Source organism: Dryobates pubescens, chromosome 25 (genome assembly GCF_014839835.1).
Source record: "Dryobates pubescens isolate bDryPub1 chromosome 25, bDryPub1.pri, whole genome shotgun sequence".
Taxonomy (NCBI): Eukaryota; Metazoa; Chordata; class Aves; order Piciformes; family Picidae; genus Dryobates; species Dryobates pubescens.
Window position 1 is genome coordinate 8,140,716 of NC_071636.1, and position 14,514 is coordinate 8,155,229.

The window sequence follows — 14,514 nt, forward strand, 5'->3', positions numbered from 1 at the left end:
TCAAAAAACACAAAACCCCGATGATGCTGGTGTGATGTCAGTGTGCCGCTTTACAGATCCTGTTTGTTTACTGTTGGTAGAACCTGCCAGCGAGATGCTACATTAAAGCAAGCTGCTTGTATCACCCTTATGCTATTTTGAATGGCATCTATTTATAATTGTTAGTAGGACGTGCAAAAATCAGCTGGGTTTTAAAGTTTGCAATTAGGAAGGAAGCAGGCTGAGTGGAAGCTTTCTTCATGCCTCTAATCAGCACACAAACCATGCCTCTGCTTCACTAACTTTCGGGTAGGTAGCTAAGCAGAGCAGCCTGGATAGAAATAATCTGTTTTCTGGAAGGAAATTGCTTCCACACAAATTGGATTAGAGATCTATTTAAACTTTAAACTTGAATGATTTAAGCAACATGCTATCCAACTACTTCATAGGGAGCTGTCAGAGTGGCTGTCCTGATGGAGACAGGAGAAAACCCAATGGCCCTTTTGATTCCTGCTTGCTCTCCTGTTCTCACACCTACCCGCTCCCTCTCATTTCCCCCTCTGGAGTTCCCTGTGCTAAATATAAACATATTATGGCTTTTTTTCTTTCATTTTTCCTGATATAATTTAGCAATGATCCAGCCAGAAGTCTTCTTGGCTGCACTTGTTACAGAGCAGCTGGCTGCTGCAGGGAGTGTTGTCCAGACCACAAGAAGAGAGAGGGTTTCTCCCCTCTCTCAGATGGCTCTCGCATGTCACACAGCACACACGAAGTGCTTGCAGCAGCCACCTCACCTCACACAGCAAAAACCTGAGGAGAGTGACAAATTCTCATTTCGCACACACAAAGAGGATGAAAGGCTCTGGTTACTGTGACAGCTGCATGAGCCCTTTCATGCTATTGATGGAACAGTGTTAAATATGTAAGTACAATTCTTCTACTTTTACTACTCGATTGTCAAGAGGAAAAGAGGATGGAGACCCCGAGCAGAGTCATCTAATTGCAGCTCAGCATAAGCTCTGCAGCCCCCAACTACCCCACCGCCCACCCCTTGGGGAGCAGCAAGCAAGGGGTTGGCAGAGCAGAGCTAATTCACGCTGGAGTGACGTCAAGGCACTCGCATAATAGTTGCTAAAAATAGAGCATCTAATAACATATGGGATGGTGACAAGGGTCCTGCTGTCATCAGAGGTCTTGCTCAGATGGTATAGAAAAGACCAAGATCTTCTAGAGAAAAGGCGTTGCCTTTTTCAGCTGGAGGTAGCGGTAAGTGGAGACAGCCCTCTTTGCTTCCATATGTTAATATGCTGCCAGCATGAAGAAGGATTAAAATATCTGCGTGACGTACTTCCCAGCACATCACAATTCATTTCTTTCATTACTTTTTCTTGTGAGAGCTGAGACATTCTGCAGTTTAATAGAAATTCATTCTTTGCTACTAGTAAAAGCCTTCAAGTGAAATCCTGAGAGGTCTGAAAACTACAGCTTCCAGTGAATGCTGGGGTAAGAGTGGGCTCATAACAAAGAGCAGAATGAGAGATGGGCACACCAGCATAAAATGCTGGTGCAAAGTAGCCAGCATTTTCATCTTTATGCATCTTATGATTTATAAAGCATCTGGTAGGTTCTTCCCTGGGGCTTGCTCCAGTGAGTCGTCACAAGGTAAAACTACCACTCATCTCTCATTCACCCCATGATGAAATCAGTGATGGAGTGGTAAATAAAAATGGAGACTCAACTCACAATATTTAGTGCTTATCAGAGATGGAGAAGTTTCATTCACCCAGATGTCCCCTTCCACTGGTACTGGTTGAAATGCTGCCCCTTGGGGTTTTCAGAAAAATCAAGATGATTTTTTTTTTTTGCCCTCTTGCTGTCAGAGCTATTACCCCACTATCAGCTGTGCCTGACTTAGAGGACAGGCAATTGCTGAGGGTTCAAGCTTTCTGTCTGTGCCTTGCTGGGGATTCACCCCTTTGTACAGAACAGCCTGAGGAAGGGCAGAGTTAATACAGCAAAAGAAGAAGGGAAAACAAAAAAAAAAAGGTGACTGCCAAGGGGAGGTGAATGAGGGAATTCAGGACTCAAAACTGAGCCCTTACAGAGTACCCACAGTGAAAGCTTTAACAGCAAAATCCTGAAAACTTGATCAATAGTCCCACCTAATCCCAGGCTGTGAGGTCTGGTCTCCAAACAGCTACCACACATCACCACCAGTGGAAGGCAGCAGCCCTCACCTACATTTCTGGGGTATCTGCTTTAACTTGCCCAGTAGCTGCTTGGGGTGCTCTACTGTACAAGCTATATGGCAGCACCCATGGAGCCCAATACCCTTTAGAATTAAATGCAGCAGTGTATAGCCCTGGCCATGGAGTATGGGGGGCCTGCTGTAGGTGCCTCCTGGAAAAGAAGACAGTTACAGTGACTCACAGCTTGGTTGGTTCTGTGACACAGCAGACAAGCAAATATCCAGAAAGGGAACATTTCTCAAGGACCAGGCCTTTCAAAAGCCACCAGTGACTCTTGGGTAACAAGGACTAACTCTAGGCCACTTTGTCTTCTGATACTCAACACCGTTAGCCAGCTGCTACTTACTCTTCTACTGTTTTGTCATAGTTCTCTGCTTTTGAGATTGGCAAGAATTTTGCCATGTGCCACTGAGTCACTTTTATGGGATGACTATAAACATTCCCAAACCCGTATCAAATCACCTGAGAGAACTGAGCCTGCAACACCAGTAGAGAAGGTCTTCAGGTTAAAAGAAGGCATGGGAAAAATATGCACAATCCTGAAGGTGCCCCATACAAGGAGACATGGTCCTACCTCCCAATAGCCCAACCTCCATGCAGTTCATGAGAGCATCATCAGCATCTTACCTCCTCTCTTTGAAGATCGTGAGGACTTGGAAGAGGTGGACCACTGCTTGGTGAGTGATCTCCCAGTGGCTGTTTCACTGTTACCAGTGGCACCCTCTGTGTCAACAGGTGCAACTGTGTTGGCTTCAACATCCTTCTCACCAGGAGTATCTTTAACTCCATGCTGCTCAGAATCATTTTCACTGCAGAACTGGGCCATCTTCTGAGCCAGCATCAACTGTGCCTCCTTCTCCAGCTGCCGGATATCCTCAATGGTGAGCCCATACCACTCATCCTGCCAGCACCAAGCCTGCCGATGGGCACGGACCATGACCTTCCGCAAGCCTGCAAAGTCAAAACGCCCCTGTCACCAGTGCCACCAACTGCAGCAATTCATCTGCCCCATTCCCCAAAACCTCAAGACATTATAGCAAGGATACTACAAGGGTGGCAAAACAGCAATGCTCTAAGCTGCAGTAAAAGGGCCTTCATATAGCAAGCATCAGGATAGCAAAACTGCTCACTGCATGCACTTTTGTCTCTGCAGTTCTTGGCAAGAAACCACACAGTCAAAAATTACCCAGTCTTCTATGACTGCTTTTAACTTGGGAAGGGATTTCCTAACTCTGGATGGAGGACTTTGCTTTGTGACTGCCTGCTCCATTAAAGAGGAGCTACACACTGATCACAACTACAACTTGAGTAAAATTCTAGGAAGTTGCAGCTTTTGGATCCAGCCTCTGCAGTGAAGCATGACCCAGAAGAAGAACAAAAAAAAGATAAAGCCAATATATATAAAAAACCCAAACAAACCAACCACACAAAAAAACACCAACAAGTTTTAAGTCCAGGAGAGTTTCAAGTGGTTCTCCATGAACACTACACAGCCCACCTCAACTGACAGAAGCACATCCTACATCAGCAGTGCTAAGCCTAAAGTCTCTCCCTTTCCTTGGAAACCTGGTTTCTGTACTTGATTTCTATACATCAGTGAAACAGCATCACAAATACAAGCTTCTGAGATAATGGCATGCAAAGCAAAGTAAGGGAGGGAATAAAAATGCCTCATTTTGCAGATACCATCTGTCTTCTGCTGCATGAGAAAAATGAAGTGGGTAAAGCCAATTTAAAATATTTCAATGTATCACATATCTGAAGGAAGAACTGTCTCCATATCAACACAGGATGCTCCTAACCAGGCAACAGAAACTTTCCTCCCAGACTTTGACTTGTTGGCTAACGTCATCATACCAAGTGACTTTTAAAACAGTCACTCAGGATTTTCAACCACTGTTATTATTATTTAAAAGCTCATGACAGGTCAAAGCTCCAAACTTTCCATTTATTACCAATGGGAGCACACAGCAGTAATGGTGCTTTTAAAAGCTTCTATAAATACTGACAAACTAATCCTCAGGAGCTCTTATGAAGAAAAAAGAAGGGGAATAAATTCAATTAATATTGTCCCCCCTTTAATTACTGGGAAACTGAGGTAGAGATCATAGCATCACAGACTCATTAAAGTTGGAAAAGACATTTAAAATCATCAAGTCCAACCGTTATTTAACTCTATCAAGGCTGCTGCTAAACCATTTTCCTTGGCACAATACCTGTATCTTTTAAACACCTCCAGAGACGGAGATTCAACCACCTCCCTGGGCAGCCTGTTCAAACATTTAAGAACCCTTTCAGTGAAGAAGTTTTTTCTAATATCCAACCTCAACCTCCCCTGGCACAACTTGAGACCATTTCTTCTTGTCCTATCACTTGGTACTAGGAAGAAAAGACATGCCAAAAGTAGCAGTGGAAATTGTTACCAGTGGGATTATGGATGCATAAACCTGGAGCAGCAACACACTGTGCCACAAACTTGGCAGGTAGGGGAGCTGTCCTCTTATTCTGATCAGGACCCTGTCTGAAAACCACAGGCCACACCACCAGCACTGCTATTACAAGACAGAGAGCAATAAATAGGCTACACTAAAATCATTTAGGCTTTGGAAGCTGCAGATAAGAGTGTTTAAGCACCTCCAAGAGGAAAGACACCCCTTGCAAGCCACTCTTCATTTCCAGGAACATGGCCAAAGCTGGTTGGTCCCACTGGACACAGGGTTTCTAAGGTGTTTCCAGCAACATGTGCTTCACTGTTGTACAGAAAACCTTGGATCTCACAACTGTAACAGTTTCTATGAAATTCAGCCTAAATATCCCTTTTGTTTTCAGCCATTATGTTTTTTGTTTCTAAACATCAAAAAACTTAGTTGTGTATGTTTACTTCCTTCCAGGTCTGGACACTTTGTCTGCTCTGCTTTTTGGTTAGCTTTTCAGGCTACCAGCTATCACAAGGGAACCTATCAGGAGGAAATAGCCATTGAGATCAGCAACTAAGGCAATGGACCAGCTCAACTTGAACTTCATTTGCACAGTAAGATTAAATCTATCAATATTTTATGTATTTCTCTGCCTGACTTTCAGAAGAAGAGGCACTCAAGGAGAGGCAAGCTTGAGCCAGCAGACTGTGACCTTCTGGAAGCAGCACAAGTGGCCTTGGCAATTTAATTCCTTTCAACCTTAGTCAAGATTCAGAGTTATTTCCCTCATCAGATTACTTTTTACAGAACTACAGAATGTTTTAGCCTCTTCACCTCCTGTTATGATTCACAATCAGCAGAGTTTAAAGATTGAAGATTAAACTGCCATCACATCCACACTGATAACCACAAAATTATTTCCCTTGCATAATTCAGAATTGTGCCAACATGACCATCCTTTGGACTTCCACATCCACAATATCCACTTCTACCTTGCCTGAAACATCTTGAAAACAGACTGTGATCAGAGACAGAAATGAATGGCCCCCTTGCTCTCAACCCAGGGCTTCCCCTGTTCCAGGGCTCAGTAGCCTCCACTCATGCTCCTGGATCCAGCCTTGATGTAAAATGCACCAACTCTTCAGAAATTCTCTGTGTAAAAGCACAGACCATGTATCTTTCTTTTACTGGAATAACATCATAGGGAACATGAAAACCACTTGGGGGTAAAAACCAGTTTCCTGAAGTTCCCCTCTGCCTTCTTTCACTTTGTCTCTTAGATCACAAAAATCACTTGGAGTGCTTCCTTCCCAAGCCACAAGCCCCCCTCCCCCCCATCTGTACGATTCACATCTCTTTGATTAGACAACCCAAATGACCCTTCCTTGAAGCCTTGTTCTTTCAAAAATAGGCTGGCATGGCATCACGGCTGTTGTGCCTCTATCCTTCCAGATTAGTTACAAAGTCAAAAGGACTGAGATGATTTTCCTAGCCTCTGGCCTTCACCTGGGATGTGTCAGCAATGTTCTATTATCAGAGGATAACCCAACAGCCTCAGCAGGAAAGTGACAAACTGAAGTCGATCAGAAATAATGTGAATACTTTTTTTATAAGGATGCAGGTACCAGCTGATTCCAGTAATATCAGCAATTACCAGACTACTATTTCTCTAGAGCATGCAATGCTTTGCTTTAACAAAGCCCAAGGAGAGCACAGATGCACAAATGTGCACACGCAAAGCCAGCTAAGAAGTGCTCGTCATTGTGGCATTGATTTGATAACATTTCCCACTGCGTTGTGCAGCAAGATCATCCGTGAAGAGTCTAGCAGGGTGCCAACATTCAAATCACTTGCCTTTCAACTCCCCACCTCAGCAACTCAGAGACTGGTTGAATCCATGAGGTGCTCACTCTTGTAAATGATTTGCCTGCAGATTGTGGTGATGAACTTGGTCTTACAAAAGGAATTGTAAATGACCATGAGGAGACTCTTCAGCTGAATTTGAAGTGCTTTTGTCTGTAGTTCTGGGTTTGGTTTTCAACATGAGTTAAAAATAGTAAATTTAACAAATTCAATGCAAAATTGCAGAACAAGTAAAAACCCCCTCCACCTAATTCTGCCCCAACCCCCCCACAACTATCCATATAAAGGAACTGCTCTCATGCCCATCAACTATGTACCCAATGACAATATCCCCAAACCTTTCGTAATGCACTCAGCAGACAGAGTATGTCTCATTTTCCCTGTACATTATTTCCTCAACAGTCAAAACAGATCCCATGACCTTGCCCAGTACAGTTCTATTTGTCTGTGTACATCTGATCAAAGGCTACCTGCAGGTGTATCTGCTTGCTTCCCTACCCTCCCTTGCTCAGCCCACTCACAAAGAAAAGCCTGTGGTCACATCTGCATCATGCTAACTGCAACCTGCCCACCCTTGAAAAGACAAATCTCTACCTGCAGGCCTCAATAGGCAGTGCTCTTCCAGATGAGAAGCACTCATTTGAATGCTTTAGTGAAGCTGGTTTTCTGCAAGCCAGCTTTTAAACTCACTTCCACTTCATCACTGGCCATCAATTTGGGTGTATTTTGCCCAAGATGCAGTGGCTTTGACAGAGCTCCTGTTACTGGGATGGGAACACACTTTGCCATAGTATATAATCAATAACCCATACACAGTCAACACACTTGTTTAACAACAAAAGAATCGCAGCCCACGAGCACCACTAGGAAGCAAGTGGGAGCAGAACATTATGCAGCGCCAGTCCAATTAAACTTAAATTCTATGAGAAAGGAGTAAAAAAGCATGCAAATATTAGAGCCAAGTAGACTAATAGCCCACAATTTTAGTCTGTGTCTCAGGCTGTCAAAGCACTGAGTAACTGTCCAATTAGTCATCAGTAAAAATGGCTGTTGCACTCAGTAAGAATGAGAATGTTTCAACAGCATCCCCCAGAGTTACTCCCTCTGCTCAGTAGCCTTTCCATGCATCACAATCCATCCATCACTAAATTCCAATGTGTTCTTCTTTCAACCCATTCTCTAATTTTATTTTCCACCACTAAGTGCTGCTCCTTGCCTCAGGCAAAGGCTGGATCCCACTCTTGGTTTCAGCCTCCTTTTTCTTGCTGGTTTGGTGACCCTGCATTGAGCTCACTAATGCCCCAAGAAACAAATTTGTGGGAACTGGGAACAGAGGATCCAGGAGAAAAATGCCTCTGAGAGGCTGGCCCACAGGAACATCTCTGGCACATGGAAGCTTGGTCCGCCATCGGCTGCACAATGTGCTACGTACGGTGTCCTTCTGCTTTCAGTTACCAGTTGAAACCCCAAAACTGGCATCAGCAAATAAGCCTGGCCAGTTATGTTGTAGCCCACGTCTTTCCAACTTAAACATCCTCATACCTTACTGTGTCCGGTACACCTGCTATGGCATTTGTCCCACTTCTTAATGGCTTCCTCATGGCTTTATCATTGCAGGGGAAGGTCAGGCATCTTCTGCAGATATGTGAAGCTTTTTCTTTCACTTCTCACTCATTCAACTTTGTCTTGTCTTATAGACTTTTCTGACTTTATGCATCTTAACCACTTTGAAAAAACAGTATTTGCCATCATTACAGCAGAGTGGAAAGGCTTTTGAAAGGCAGACAATGAGCTGGCTGGCTCTGGAAAAGCCTCAATCAAGAGGAAAATGGCACACAATCTTTCATGAATAAGAAAAGAAATGTTTCTAAGGGACCATAGTTTAATCTATGCCAAACACCTCTGAACAACCAGAAGAGTCACATGCTTCTTTCTCATTTAAGGGACACAATGGAGTTGTTATTCTGCCCCCATGTTTTGCAGTACACACTAAATTAACCCATGTCACCCAAACTCAAGGGAGTTCACTGCAGAGAGCCACTTGCAATACAATCTGTAACAGGTAAAAGCTTCCATCTATGAGTAAAGGAAAACCAAAGGAGCTTGAAGAAAGCACCCTGTGATTACTCAGAGTGGTGCACTGCTGCACTATCAGCGTTAGCTCCTGGGAACATGGCATGACTAAAAAAGAGCTATAAAGCTATTTGTGTTAGCACCAGGCACTTCCAGTAAGTTTTGCATATAGAAAGGACAGCTGTAGAGGTCACACAAGAGGATTTACTGTGTACAAAGAGCAGGTAGAATCCTTTACACAGCCTTTCTTTGGCCATTTCTTTGCCAGAGTAGAGCCATAGCTCTTTACTTCGGTGGTGGATTGGTTTTTTTCAGATGGGAATACTTCTTTAAAATATTCTTTAGGCTTTCTACATGCCCGTAGATCCTGCCTCTTGTGGCAAGGCTCAGAAACTGTATCAGCTGTGTTATAGATTTTCTGCAAAGAACAAATTACTGTCAGCACTGCTACTACCTGCACTTAGTTACTCCTGGGACTCAAACAATACCTCCTTAGAAGCACTGACCTAAGAATGATGCCTCAATCAAAGCAGCCCATTTACTCACACATGGAAGCTGTCAATGACCCATGGTGGGTCATAACACAGCAAAGCAGGAGGCCCTGATCGCTACAGCTTTGGGGACAGAGATGTATGGCTACACAGAGACCCACCAACCCTGTCACAAGGCAGGCAAAAATCAGGGACACTCAGCTAGTGGTTTTCTAGAACCATTTTGGTCTCAGAAGTGAAGCTTATTTCATTGAGCAGCCCTTCAGGACTTTGTTCACACTAAAGAAAACTGACAGGTGTTGAAAGTTATCTGGCAAAGTTTGACAGACAAATCTTTATCTAAAAATAAAACAGAGAATGCAACATCTTGTCTACACAGGACATGAAAACCTATCAATGGCTACATGTGGTTTGGACTCATATGAGTGATAAGATAACATGATTTTGTCTGAACTGACCCACAGCTCTGCAAGAGAGTAATCAGATCTGAAAACGTCTTCACTGAGCTGTGTTGGGATATAATACATTGCACATATCTCACCTTTGTGTTTCAATTCAGAAATAACATTAAGGAGCTGACAGTAAACTCTGCAAGACAATAAATGCTCACCAACGTCATGGATAAACCGCTCGATCTTTGACTGCATCCCCCAGTATCTGAACTCGACTTTACACAGTTTATATGCGCACATGATGGGGTATTTCCCTGGATTGTTCTTGTACTCTTGAATCCAGTCTTCTGAGAGGGGGCCTCTTTTAGTTTTCACTGATTTATACAGCTTTGGATCCTCCTCAGCTTTGTATTCATGTGGAGGGATTGGGTCTTTAACAATATCAATAGGATCTACAGAAAGAGAATAGAAGCAGTTAGAGATTTGCCTGAATAAAAGAGGAAAATGTAATTTTTCAGGAGTTATTTCTGGTTTAATAAATACTAGAAGCATTACAGTGATTTTGTTGCTTTTAACTTAGACTTAAACAACTGATATTTAAATTGTTTATAGATTGCTGCTGGGCAGTGATCAGCTCTGCCAGAGGAACTAGTACACACAGTTCCAGCAAATAGAGGCTTTGCTCCAAAGAGATGTTTTATGCCCACAGTAACTGCAGATCCATGGCATTCTGGCAGACCTGCACACTCCATCTCCAAAAAGATCTTTTGCACACCCCATCTTTCAGCTTTTCTAACACCACTCACAATGCTACAAAGCTCTGTCTACTGTAAGACAGTTAAATACACCTGCCCTTTCTGAGCTCTGTTATGGAAGAGACACTACCCACTGAACATCTTATCATTGGTGTCCATCAAGTGAGGTTACTGGTAACTCCTTACATGCTATTGTTAGAACAGATGTACCGTGGAAAGCAGGAAGTTTAACTTAAGTCCTAATTAACACTTCAACAATAGAGAAGTAGAAACCAAAATGGGAGCAGAGTGACTGAAAGTATTTCAAAGGTCCTCCAGCCCAGACCTCAGCAGAAGCATCTGAAGGGCAGGATCCCACTTCCCAAGAAACCAAAGCTCTTCTGACACTTCTCAGTGAGACAGCATGACTCAAGCCTACCTGTTCAGCACTGAAAGCCCAATCATATAGGTTGAGGAATGAGGGCAGTCATACTGAAGTCCAAATCAAAGGGATTTAAATCACATAACACTCAAGTAGAATTGAACAAGGTTACTGCTGTATCCTGCACATCTACAGCACTCAAGAAGCCAGAGCAGCCACTAGATGTCCTCCCCCAGAGCTCCTGCTGCAGCCAGAAGTCAGCCTCAGCTCAACACTTCTCCAGTCTCAGCATCTTCAGAGCAAGGGATGCTTCAGTCCTGCGTGGCTGTACCGGCAGCACTCCTTGCAATGCAGCCGGGACTCCAGCAGTGCCATGGGCACAGACCATCATGGGCAGTGAGGCAGAGGAATGGCTACAACACTTGCCATTCTCTGCCTTTTTACAGGATGTTACCTTCTGCTTTTTCTCCTTAGTTCCTTACTTATATAAGGCTCATTAACCTGATCTTCCAAAGACAGCTGTGAGGCTGAAGTGTTAACCTGGATGAGGGTGAAACTGAAAAACTGAAGCACGCTGTCTTGTTTCAGAAGCACAGACAGGAACAATTTTCATATTCACAAAGAAACTACACAAATGTTGTTAGCTACACAACTGGGGCTGCATTAGACAACCTTTGAAGGTCCCAACACCCTTTATGATTCTATGATTATACAGCAATATTTTCCTTTTCTATGACTGTTTCTACCTATCAGCCCCCAAACTGTTAGCTATCTTACACCTCTCAGGAGCTGCACAAATAAGAAAAAGCAGCAGCCTGGATTTACAGATGGGGGGGGGGAATTCAAATTATTTCCATGTGATTTACATCAAGCCTAGAAGACAACTCAATTGATGTAATCCTACCCCACAGCCTGACACCAACACGGCTGCAGGTGTGTGTTTGAGAGGGGGGATGAACAGGCATATGTGACATACCAAGGGGATCAAAAAAAAAACCAAAAAGAGGGCAGAATAAAGGGAACAGTAAACCAATAAACTATTCACCTAGGATGGTTTGTCTTTTTTCTGCAGGAGAAAGGTTGAACACGTTGACTTGCTCTCCTGGATCAGTTTTGTAGTATGTCTCAATATCAATAGAGAACTTCTCCACAAAAGGACACGTATACCTGCAAGTGAGAACAATGCAGCTTAGAGTAAATCCTGCAAGTCTTGGCAAGAGGAGAAAATGCTTTCCTAGAATGTACAAAATCAGACTCAAATCAAAGCCAGCCCTCATGCACTTTTTACTTTGGATATGCTTAAAATACCAACTGTACAAATAAAAGAGATTTTCTTTACTAACTTAAGAAGGAGCTCACCTCAGACATGTGGCTGAGGTGATTTTACCAGATTTGGTGAAATCCCAACCCCACAGTGAAGGAGTGTGCTCCTCACAAGGTGTTACATGGATTACATGTGAGAAGATACCAGGGCACCCCACACTTACTGCAACTAGCAAGTGGAAAACTCAAGGAGACCACCAAGTCATCGCACTTTGCAGAGACACTGCAATCTAATTTGACAATGTCTGCTCCAGGATATGAGTATCAGCACATACTGTTTTTAAAGCAGTTTTCAGAAAGGAGGTAACTTTTAGGCCTGCTAACCTAACAAGTTATGTTATGACACAGACACTGGAAATGCACCTCTACCTGGAGAAAAGCAAAGCTCTCACCTAGAATCTATGGCAGAGCAAAAGACAGACTGGTTTTGTGCAGCGCCACGTTTCCTGGCCAACTGATTGACTCATGGCCATTTCAAGAGAGCAGATAAAACCAGACTGGAAGTTGACTTTAATCACTTGAAAGTCAGACAGCTCCATTACATTTAGTCATGAGCAACTGCTTGTATGCAGACAGTGACTGCCCACCTTTCCCCAGACTAATGTTACTTGTAGGGATCAGCTAACACAGAACTATGATACTTTTCAGATTTTTTATAAATATCCATGACAGTATTTTTATTATGAAAGATGGCAGCAATATCAGACTTCTAAACCTGGAAAAGGACTAATGCTGGAAACCAGAGTAACTGGCTTAAGGGCTATTTATTCCAGGGGATCTGAAGTTCTCCCAGACAAAAATCAGCTGAGAGGAGGAGGTCCCAAGAGGGCTCCACAGAGCCTCTGGCACTCTTCCCATCTCAGGGTGAAAACCACAGTCTGTAGGTTTGTTGTTTTCTAGCTAAATGACAGTAAGACAGTTCCCAGAAACAAACCAGCACATTTATTTATTTATTAAGATTTTTCTCTCCCCACATTTTCCCCCCTATAACAAACTAATCCTGTCTTACTTGCCAGTGTTCAATATGACAACTGTCCCATCCCTGGGTACATTCATAACTTCCCTGAGGCAGCACAGATCTGCAACGTTAAGTGGAACATGCAGTGCAGGATGCAAGAACTAAATAAAAACTATTCAAGATTTCCCACGCTTTGATGGACAAACCAGCTCACATTTTAGAGCAAGCAGCCACAGATTCTAAAGTATGTATGCAGGCAGCCCAGGCAACACTCACACTCCTGAGATTAAGCGCTGTAAGAATATTAGGACTTGACCCCAGTTTCTCTAAAGGATATTAATGATTAGTTAATGGATATTTAATGCTTGGCCTTGATCTCAAAGGTCTTTTCCAACCAAAATGATTCTGTTTCTATTACTGGAGATGGAAGAGATGTCACTGCCACACAGTGACATCAACCCCTCTCTCTAAAGCAGGGAAACAGCTCTAGGTGTTTTGCTAAGTTTTACCTTGTCCTTGTGTAAGGATATGCATTCCACGACTCCTCTTCCACTCTCAGCGCTGCCTTAGGCAATATTGACCGAAACCAGCTGGGTATGTGCATACCAATATGGTACACTTTGTGAGTATACTGCCCGTTGCCTCCTGGCCCATCCATGTATGGCCTGTTCTCCAGGATCTCTACTCCACTGCCTTCCCCACATGTCTCTTCTCTGCTCTTTTTCTGAAAAGGAAAATACATCACAGTCATTCCTTCCAGTGCATTGTACATGGCAAGATCTCAAAGCACATGAACCTTTGGAGCAGAGCTTATCACAGACAGAAAAACTGTAGCAGCACCTGGCAGGAAGATTACCAAATCTAGAACAGATTACAAAAGAAAGAGTTAGACACTCATCTGGCCATGATTTATTACAGATCCTACAAAACTCTGCATTTGGACACTAAGAGACAGATGAAGTGAGGAGCTGATGGAATTTACATAGTATGAATGGAGACACATCAATTCCTGCTCCTCTAACAGGTCACACATCACTCCTCTTGAGAGGACAACTAAACCTTGGCTTTAGCTGTGAATCCCTCAACAACACAAATGTCTTTTGCATCAGCAGATGACACAGTGAAGGGGAGTTTGTCCGCCTTAGTGCATGCTTGTGGTGGTGTATCAGCATGAAGAATCATACACATGCTGGGCGCAACATCACAGTCCTAAAGCCCATTGTGTGACCTCAATCCACAGGATTTGGGGGCTTGCTGCTTGTGGTCTGGCATGGCAGCAACTCTCCAAGAACAGCTTGGAAATTTTGCTTTGCTAATTAAGACATTTAGAAGAAACAACCCAAGTCTGCCAGAATGCACACAGCACCCCCTGGCAGCCTGCATATTTTGGCTTATTTGTACTATTGTCCCTCTTTGAGAAAGCTGGCAAAAATTACTTCAATAAAAAAAATACTAATTTCAGCGCTTCTAAGAAGAGCTAGAGGCAAAGCAAATATTTATTCATTTCTAACACATTTCAGCAGATTGGATGATGTATAACCTTCATCATTTCCAAACAACAGATTCATATTGTTAGCATTGGGAGTTCATTGTTTGTATTTGAGAGAGCAGTACTTTGGAAATTAAGGAAAAAAGAAATGGAATTTTAACCAA

General features: G+C 43.2%; 1 protein-coding gene across 9 annotated transcripts in view; it reads right to left on the minus strand.

Annotated features, from left to right (window-relative positions):
• Positions 1 to 14,514, minus strand: part of PITPNM2 (phosphatidylinositol transfer protein membrane associated 2) — a 141,263-nt gene that overhangs the window by 40,184 nt on the left and 86,565 nt on the right. For all 9 annotated transcript variants that reach the window (XM_054173137.1, XM_054173141.1, XM_054173143.1 and 6 more), the window contains 4 exons: positions 13,371 to 13,585; positions 11,626 to 11,747; positions 9,683 to 9,916; positions 2,856 to 3,179 (listed from right to left, as the gene is read on the minus strand). In XM_054173137.1, the coding sequence (XP_054029112.1) occupies positions 2,856 to 3,179; positions 9,683 to 9,916; positions 11,626 to 11,747; positions 13,371 to 13,585 (895 nt within the window). The remainder of the gene's footprint in view (positions 1 to 2,855; positions 3,180 to 9,682; positions 9,917 to 11,625; positions 11,748 to 13,370; positions 13,586 to 14,514) is intronic.